Genomic DNA, 9,804 nt, shown 5'->3' with positions numbered 1-9,804 from the left:
AGTCCAAAGACTTCTGAGCTTGCAGCACTTCCTTAATGAGCTTTTATTAATAACCTTTAAAGTCCGTTATCATCAGTCACATTCGAACTCTAATGACGTCTTTCGATGAAAGAGTTTTTATGGGAAGGTCTCGTTCGTCGTTCACAATCAAAGAAGACACGACACAGGGCACGTCCAATGGAAGTGTACTTTCATGTTCCCTTTAAGAGGGGGTCTGTCCCTTTAAGGTGTTCTGTCCCTTTACGAGGTGTTCTGTTCCCTTTAGAGGGTTCTGTTCCTTTTAAGAAAGTTTTGTAAGAGGGGGTCTGTCCCTTTAAGAGGGGTCTGTCCCTGTAAGAGGGGTTTTGTCCTTTTAAGAAAGTTTCTAAGAGGGGGTCTGTCCCTTTAAGAAAGTTTCTAAGAGGGCTTCTGTCCCTTCAAGAGGGTTTTTTGGTCCAATTAAGAGGGTTCCTGTCCCTTTAAGAGGGGTTCTGTCCCTTTAAGAAGTTTCTAAGAGGGGTTCTGTCCTTTTAAGAAAGTTTCTAAGAGGGGTTCTGTCCCTTTAAGAAGTTTCTAAGAGGGGTTACGTCCCTTTAAGAAAGTTTCTAAGAGGGGTTCTGTCCTTTTAAGAAGTTTCTAAGAGGGGTCTGTCCTTTTAAGAAGTTTCTAAGAGGGGTTCTGTCCTTTTAAGAAAGTTTCTAAGAGGGGTTACGTCCCTTCAAGAGGGTTTTTTGGTCCAATTAAGAGGGTTCCTGTCCCTTTAAGAGGGGTTCTGTCCCTTTAAGAAGTTTCTAAGAGGGGTTCTGTCCTTTTAAGAAAGTTTCTAAGAGGGGTTCTGTCCCTTTAAGAAAGTTTCTAAGAGGGGTTCTGTCCCTTTAAGAAAGTTTCTAAGAGGGGTTACGTCCCTTCAAGAGGGTTTTTTGGTCCAATTAAGAGGGTTCCTGTCCCTTTAAGAGGGGTCCTGTCCCTTTAAGAGGGTTTCCCACATTCAGCATGTGTCATGTTGTTGTCAACCTGTTTCTCTCGGAGTGTTTTTCTGTCTCTTCACCATCACACACTGTACCGGATGAGTGTTTACTGAAAGCTCGGCCCCCGTGGGATTGGGGGGGGGGCTGGTGGGGGGGGGGGCGTATGAGCCGCCGGGGCCCCCGGGGGACGCCGTCCACAGCTGCAGCTCCACAATAATTACACCTGAGACGGAGGCGAGGACGACGATAATGAGGATAACAAAGCTACTGTAGAGCTGCAGGCTACTAGAGACAGAGAGAGGGAGACAGACAGAGAGACAAGGGACAGAGAGAGGGAGACAGACAAGGGACAGACAGAGAGAGGGAGACAGTCAAAGGACAGACAGAGAGACAAGGTACAGAGAGACAAGGTACAGACAGAGAGAGAGAGAGACAGACAGAAAGACAAGGGACAGAGAGAGGGAGGCTGTTTAATGATGCTGTGTCTGTGTCTCTTGTATGTGTCTCTCTTGTCTCTGGGTGTCTCTCTCATGTCTGTGTGTCATGTGTCTGAGTGTCTCTCTCTTGGTCTCTTCTGTGTCTCTTGTATGTGTGTCTCTCTTGTCTCTGTGTGTCTCGCTCATGTCTGTGTGTCATGTGTCTGAGTGTCTCTCTCTTGTGTGTCTGTGTGCGTCTCTCGTCTCTTCTGTGTCTCTTGTATGTGTCTCTCTTGTCTCTGTGTGTCTCTCTCACGTCTGTGTGTCATGTGTCTGAGTGTCTCTCTCTTGTGTCTCTTCTGTGTCTCTTGTATGTGTGTCTCTCTTGTCTCTGTGTGTCTCTCTCATGTCTGTGTGTCATGTGTCTGAGTGTCTCTCTCTTGTGTCTCTTCTGTGTCTCTTGTATGTGTGTCTCTCTTGTCTCTGTGTCTCGCTCATGTCTGTGTGTCATGTGTCTCTGTGTCTCTCTCTTGTCTGTGTGTGTCTCTCGTCTCTGAGTGTCTCTCTCGTCTCTGTGTCTCTTGTATGTGTAATTTTTCTTATGTATTCTCAGAAGCCACTGCATCACAACTGCTCCTCCTTATAATAATATAATAATAATAATATTATAATATTATAATAATATAATAATAATAATAATCTTTAACATAAAGGAAACTGTTCATTTTGTTAATTTTCCGTTATTGAAACACCGAAGACGTCACACGTCAAATCATTTTATTTCTGCTCCTTTTTCCCCCGTTGACATTTTACAGTTTTTGTAGAAAACCAGTCCGCTGTGATTGGTGGAGCCGGGCGCTGTGATTGGAGGAGCCGGGCGCTGTGATTGGTCAGCAGGGACAGGGCGTGCGGGCGTCCTGCTCCAGCGTCAGGCCTTTACTCAGGAGGAAGGCCTCCTGCTGGGGCTCCCGGCCCAGGAACTTCCTCAGCATCTCAGACGCGTCCTCCGAGCCGCCGGGACGCAGGATGAACTTCCTGTAGTCCAGACCCACCTGGAGGACCAATCAGGACACAGAGACTCACGGTTAGTCAGCGTCGGTGTGTGCTAAGCTAGGCTAGGCTAGGCTAGGCTACGCTAACAGTTTCCCTCCATCTCCATATAAGATCTATAGAGTGATGAAGATCTGAACTGGTTGATACGTTTTCTCTATTTACTGTCTGTCTCTCTCGCTCTGTCTTTCTGTCCCTCTCTTTCTGTCTCTCTCTCTCTGTCCGTCTGTTTCTTTCTTTCTCTGTCCCTCTTTCTTTCTGTCTCTCTCCAAGGTGTCTCTCTGTCCGTCCGTCTGTCCCTTCCGAGGTGTCCCTCTCTCTCTCTGTCCCTTCCGAGGTGTCCCTCTCTCTCTCTCTCTGTCCCTTCCGAGATGTCCCTCTCTCTCTCTCTCTGTCCCTTCCGAGGTGTCCCTCTCTCTCTCTCTGTCCCTTCCGAGGTGTCCCTCTCTCTTTCTGTCCCTTCCGAGGTGTCCCTCTCTCTCTGTCCCTTCCGAGGTGTCCCTCTCTCTTTCTGTCCCTTCCGAGGTGTCCCTCTCTCTCTGTCCCTTCCGAGGTGTCCCTCTCTCTGTGTCCCCCTCTCTCTGTGTCCCTCTCTCTTTCTGTCCCTTCCGAGGTGTCCCTCTCTTTTTCTGTCCCTTCCGAGGTGTCCCTCTCTCTCTGTCCCTTCCGAGGTGTCCCCTCTCTCTCTTGTCCTCTCTCTTTCTGTCCCTTCCGAGGTGTCCCTCTCTCTTTCTGTCCCTTCCGAGGTGTCCCTCTCTCTCTGTCCCTTCCGAGGTGTCCCCCTCTCTCTGTGTCCCTCTCTCTTTCTGTCCCTTCGAGGTGTCCCTCTCTCTCTGTCCCTTCCGAGGTGTCCCTCTCTCTGTGTCCCCCTCTCTCTGTGTCCCTCTCTCTTTCTGTCCCTTCCGAGGTGTCCCTCTCTCTCTGTCCCTTCCGAGGTGTCCCCCTCTCTCTGTGTCCCTCTCTCTTTCTGTCCCTTCCGAGGTGTCCCTCTCTCTGTGTCCCTCTCTCTTTCTGTCCCTTCCGAGGTGTCCCTCTCTCGCTGTCTGTCCCTTCCGAGTAGGGCTGCTCGATTTTGGGAAAAATCATAATCACGATTATTTTGGTCAATATTGAAATCACGATTATTTCACATGACTTTGTAAACGTGTCGCATTTATTAAAAAGACACCCTTCAACAATTCTTAAAACATTGAACATTTATTGTAGGCTACTTTTTGAACTATTAAAAAAAAATATAAATATAAATTTCAAATCAAAGTATAAAAGTATTTATTCCCTGTATTTCCTTCCACAATCTCTTTAAAACAAGGAGGCAACATTTTGGCAAAACATAAACAAATTCCAGCAACTCAACCCAGGAATATAAAAGGCCCCGGCATTAACAGCTAATAACTTAACTATTAGCGCACGTCTTTAGCTGAATAATAGGCAACAGACTCGGGTATTATTTTGCGTCTTTCCGAATTCAACGGATAAGGAGCTGCGCTGTACGGAGTGTGTGTTAGGGACGTCTGGGTTACGGAGGACGTTGAGGGAGTGGATTGCCGTTTCTGTTTCTTTATTAAATTGTCCCAGGTCACTCTGTGTTAGTTCGTGGTGTCCCCTTGACTTGCAGCCACCACCGTGTAGCCAGTCCTGCTCGTAGCATGTTCCTGCTCGTCGTCGGATTCCTCGAAGCCAAACCGTTCCCAGACGGTGGAGGTGGTTTGCCCTCCTTCGGCCATCTTTACTCTCGCTGAGTTTTTAAATTCCAGCGGGTAACATGCACGCGACCTGCCTCCCTGACCGTGTAGGCTGAAAGCGTTTGGCTTCGGGGGGGCGGATGTGCGCATGACGTGTGTGCGCGCCATTCAGAACACACGAGGAAATTACAACATGGCAAAATAATCGTTTTTACTCGATTGTACTATTTTGGTAATCGCTGGGAGCCGAAACCGAAACCGAAACCGAAATTCAATTAATTGCACAGCCCTACTTCCGAGGTGTCCCTCTCTCTCTCTCTGTCCCTTCCGAGGTGTCCCTCTCTCTGTGTCCCTGTCTCCTGCGGTAGTGTCTCTAAGTGGTCTCTGACCTTAGGGTTCATGATTCCTTCTTGTTTGAAGCGAGCGAAGAACATGTCCATGGAGAAGACCTCGCTCCACAGGTAGCCGTAGTACTGGGCGTCGTAGCCTCCCGCCAGGTGCCCGAAGGTCGCCGGCATGTTGGTCCCTGCAGAGAGACACGGTATCAGAATGTCCTCTATCAAAACTGTAGAGAGACGAAGGGGATAAGAATGTCTTCTATCTAAACTGCAGAGAGACAGGGGTATGAGAATGTCCTCTATCTAAACTGCAGAGAGACAGGGGGATCAGAATGTCCTCTATCAAAACTGCAGAGACACAAGGGTATCAGAATGTCCTCTATCAAAACTGCAGAGAGACAAGGGTATCAGAATGTCCTCTATCTAAACTGCAGAGAGACAGGGGAATCAGAATGTCCTCTATCAAACTGCAGAGAGACAAGGTATCAGAATGTCCTATCTAAACTGCAGAGAGACAAGGTATCAGAATGTCCTCTATCTAAACTGTAGAGAGACAGGGGGATTAGAATGTCCTCTATCAAACTGCAGAGAGACAGGGGGATCAGAATGTCCTCTATCAAACTGCAGAGAGACAGGGGGATCAGAATGTCCTCTATCTAAACTGCAGAGAGACAGGGGGATCCGAATGTCCTCTATCAAACTGCAGAGAGACAGGGGTATCAGAATGTCCTCTATCTAAACTGCAGAGAGACAGGGGAATCAGAATGTCCTCTATCAAACTGCAGAGAGACAAGGTATCAGAATGTCCTCTATCTAAACTGCAGAGAGACAAGGTATCAGAATGTCCTCTATCTAAACTGTAGAGAGACAGGGGGATTAGAATGTCCTCTATCAAACTGCAGAGAGACAGGGGGATCAGAATGTCCTCTATCAAACTGCAGAGAGACAGGGGGATCAGAATGTCCTCTATCTAAACTGCAGAGAGACAGGGGGATCCGAATGTCCTCTATCAAACTGCAGAGAGACAGGGGGATCAGAATGTCTTCTATCTAAACTGCAGAGAGACGAGGGGTATCTGAATGTCTTCTATCTAAACTGCAGAGAGACAGGGGGATCCGAATGTCCTCTATCAAACTGCAGAGAGACAGGGGGATCCGAATGTCCTCTATCAAACTGCAGAGAGACAGGGGGATCAGAATGTCTTCTATCTAAACTGCAGAGAGACACGGGGATCAGAATGTCCTATCTAAACTGCAGAGAGACAGGGGATCAGAATGTCCTCTATCTAAACTGCAGAGAGACAGGGGGATCAGAATGTCCTCTATCTAAACTGTAGAGAGACAAGGGGTATCAGAATGTCTTCTATCTAAACTGCAGAGAGACAGGGGGATCAGAATGTCCTCTATCAAACTGCAGAGAGAAGGGGTATCAGAATGTCCTCTATCATACTGCAGAGAGACAGGGGGATAAGAATGTCCTCTATCTAAACTGCAGAGAGACAGGGGGATCAGAATGTCCTCTATCTAAACTGCAGAGAGACAGGGGGATCAGAATGTCCTCTATCTAAACTGCAGAGAGACAGGGGGATCAGAATGTCCTCTATCTAAACTGCAGAGAGACAGGGGGATCCGAATGTCTTCTATCTAAACTGCAGAGAGACAGGGGGATCAGAATGTCCTCTATCAAAACTGCAGAGAGACAGGGGGATAAGAATGTCCTCTATCTAAACTGCAGAGAGACAGGGGGATCCGAATGTCTTCTATCTAAACTGCAGAGAGACACGGGGATTAGAATGTCCTCTATCAAAACTGCAGAGAGACGAGGGGTATCAGAATGTCCTCTATCTAAACTGCAGAGAGACAGGGGGATCAGAATGTCCTCTATCTAAACTGCAGAGAGACGGGGGTATCAGAATGTCCTCTATCTAAACTGCAGAGAGACAGGGGTATCAGAATGTCCTCTATCTAAACTGCAGAGAGACAGGGGGATCAGAATGTCCTCTATCTAAACTGCAGAGAGACGGGGGTATCAGAATGTCCTCTATCTAAACTGCAGAGAGACAGGGGTATCAGAATGTCCTCTATCTAAACTGCAGAGAGACAGGGGGATCAGAATGTCCTCTATCTAAACTGCAGAGAGACAGGGGGATCAGAATGTCCTCTATCTAAACTGTAGAGAGACGAAGGGGATCAGAAGGAATAGGTCTCAGTCCCTGAAGCTGTGGCTTAGTGGTTAGGGTCTGGCTCTGAGAGACTACACCGTGTCAGCAGAGACCTGGAGACGCAGGGATCCCCAGGATGTCCTCGCAGAGACGTCCGTACTCCTCGGCGGCGTCCAGTCCCGTCCTGGTGTGCAGAGCCTGATCCACCTTAGCCAGAACGATCTGCCTCAGGTTAAAGAGACCTGGGGGGGGGGGGGGGGGATGTAGAGCTTATTAACATATATTAATTGACGGTGTACTTCCTGTGGACCGATTATGGAACTAGTTTTGGGATTAACTGAACTTCCTGTGGACCGGATTATGGAACTGGTTTTGGGATTAACTGAACTTCCTGTGGACCGGATTATGGAACTGGTTTTGGGATTAACTGAACTTCCTGTGGACCGGATTATGGAACTGGTTTGGGATTAACTGGACTTCCTGGGGACCGGATTATGGAACTGGTTTGGGATTAACTGGACTTCCTGGGGACCCACCGGTGTTGGCGAGCCGGGACTTGATGAGCTTGTCGAGCAGCTGGTCTGGGATCGGGGTCCCGGTCTTGTAGTGTTTGGACATCCTCTGCAGAGGCTCCCGCTCCCAGACCCAGTTCTCCAGCATCTGGGACGGAGCCTCCACGAAGTCCCGCTCCACGTGGGTCCCGCTGAACATGGCGTAGTCCGCCTGCAGAGACAACCGGCCAATCAGGAGACAGCTTCAAACAGACCAGCTGCTGAATAATGGTTCAGACCCAGTCGGCCCCGCCATTATGTGTGTGTACTGTGTGTGTGTGTGTGTGTGTGTGGGTGTGTGTGTGTGTGTGTGTGTGTGTGTGTGTGTGTGTGTGTGTGTGTGTATGTGTGTGTACGTATGTGTGTACTCTGTGTGTGTGTGTGAGTGTACTGTGTGTGTGTGTGTGTGTATGTGTATCTATGTGTGTACTGTGTGTGTGTGTGCGTGTATGTGTGTGCGTACTGTATGTGTGTGTGTGTGTACTGTATGTGTGTGTGTGTGTATGTGTGTGTGTACTGTATGTGTGTGTGTGTGTACTGTGTGTGTGTGTGTGTATTTATGTGTACGTGTGTGTACTGTGTGTGTGTGTGTGTATGTGTGTGTGTACTGTATGTGTGTGTGTGTGTGTACTGTGTGTGTGTACTGTATGTGTGTGTGTGTGTGTGTACTGTATGTGTGTGTGTGTACTGTATGTGTGTGTGTGTGTGTACTGTGTATGTATGTGTGTGTGTATGTGTGTGTACTGTGTGTTTCACGTTGGTATTTCTTTAACTTTTAATCCGTTCATTGATTAAAAACAGCAGAATCTGACCCTGACAGATGCTGCATCGTAACGCCTCGTTTCTAAAAGGTACAAACGGCGGAGTGCTGCGTGGTTGCCGTGGTTACCTGGGCGCAGAGCTGGTGCATGACGTGTCCGAACTCGTGGAAGTAGGTCTCCACCTCGTCGTGCTGCAGCAGCGCCGGGGCCTCCGCCGTGGCCTGCTGAAGTTGGCCACCATGGCCGCCACCGACATCTGGCGCCGGCCGTCAGGCAGGAGGCAGCCGGGCTGCAACCCGAAGCACGCCGCATGCCCGTACTTACCCTCCCTGGGGGGGGGGGGGAGGCAAGAAGATATCAATAATAACAGTAATAATCATAACAAGCAAGAAATATACTGTATAGGGAAGAAAGAAGAAGACAGAAAACGGGACAAAAACGCTATGATGGTATCATAGATATATGTAACGTTGGGACAGCCAATCACAGACGAGAGCGTCTCTGTAACGTTGGGACAGCCAATCACAGACGAGAGCGTCTCTGTAACGTTGGGACAGCCAATCACAGACAAGAGCATCTTTGTAGCGGTGGGACAGCCAATCACAGACAAGAGCATCTCTGTAGAGGTGGGACAGCCAATCACAGACAAGAGCATCTCTGTAGCGGTGGGACAGCCAATCACAGACAAGAGCATCTCTGTAGAGGTGGGACAGCCAATCACAGACAAGAGCATCTCTGTAGCGGTGGGACAGCCAATCACAGACGAGAGCATCTCTGTAGCGGTGGGACAGCCAATCACAGACAAGAGCATCTCTGTAGCGGTGGGACAGCCAATCACAGACGAGAGCGTCTTTGCAATGTTGGGACAGCCAATCACAGACGAGAGCGTCTCTGTAACGTTGGGACAGCCAATCACAGACGAGAGCGTCTCTGTAGCGGTGGGACAGCCAATCACAGACGAGAGCGTCTTTGCAATGTTGGGACAGCCAATCACAGACGAGAGCGTCTCTGTAGCGGTGGGACAGCCAATCACAGACGAGAGCATCTCTGTAGCGGTGGGACAGCCAATCACAGACGAGAGCGTCTCTGTAGCGGTGGGACAGCCAATCACAGACGAGAGCGTCTTTGCAATGTTGGGACAGCCAATCACAGACGAGAGCGTCTCTGTAACGTTGGGACAGCCAATCACAGACGAGAGCGTCTCTGTCAAGTTGGGACAGCCAATCACAGACGAGAGCAGCACCGCGGCTCCGTCCAGACCTTAGCCCCGCCCAAAACGATTCTGATTGGTTTAAAGAAATCCCAATAAACCAGAGCAGGTTTTTCTCCCATCCAGGACGCTGTGTGGACCAGACCCTCCTCGGCAGCACTGTGGAGGAGGGTCTGGACATGAGAGACTTGAGACCCTCTGGGAGACTCATGTCTCCACACCCTGAATGAAAGGGGGTCTGTTCTCACCTGGGGTGCAGGTCCAGGTAGAACTGCCCCACCACCTGGCCGCTGCCGCGGTCCTTGACGCCGTACAGCGTGACGTCGGGGTGCCACACGGGGGCGCCGTCCTCCAGCTCGAAGGACAGACCCAGCAGGTCCTGGTAGATGTCCAGCAGACCCTGGGTCACCACCTCCATCGGGAAATACTCCTTCAGCTGGTTCTGGTCCACGGCGTACTGGGTCTCCTCCACCTGGGAGGGGGACAGGGACCAAGGAGAGGAGAGGAGAGGAGAGGAGAGGAAAGGAAAGGAAAGGAAAGGAAAGGAAAGGAAAGGAGAGGAATGAGAGGAAAGGAGAGGAAAGGAGAGGAGAAGAGAGGAGGAAAGGAGAGGAGAGGAAAGGAGGAGAGGAAAGGAGAGGAGAGAAATGAGGAAAGGAAAGAGAAGAAAGTAGAGGAGATTAAAGGA

The 9,804-nt window shown here is 49.5% G+C and overlaps 1 protein-coding gene across 1 annotated transcript; it reads right to left on the bottom strand.

Annotated features, from left to right (window-relative positions):
• Positions 1 to 2,126: 2,126 nt before the first annotated feature.
• Positions 2,127 to 9,635, bottom strand: LOC116679471 (thimet oligopeptidase-like; the record flags this gene model as incomplete). The annotated part of the gene is given in 7 exon segments (XM_032509124.1): positions 2,127 to 2,415; positions 4,485 to 4,621; positions 6,708 to 6,836; positions 7,131 to 7,317; positions 8,035 to 8,123; positions 8,126 to 8,235; positions 9,365 to 9,635. Coding segments are annotated over 7 exon segments (1,085 nt in total), but the record flags the coding sequence as incomplete, so codon positions are not given.
• Positions 9,636 to 9,804: the final 169 nt, after the last annotated feature.

Source organism: Etheostoma spectabile, unplaced genomic scaffold (genome assembly GCF_008692095.1).
Source record: "Etheostoma spectabile isolate EspeVRDwgs_2016 unplaced genomic scaffold, UIUC_Espe_1.0 scaffold00014681, whole genome shotgun sequence".
NCBI classification, from domain to species: domain Eukaryota; kingdom Metazoa; phylum Chordata; class Actinopteri; order Perciformes; family Percidae; genus Etheostoma; species Etheostoma spectabile.
Note: the sequence above shows the minus strand (reverse complement) of the source record. Positions and strands in the feature narration are given on the sequence as shown.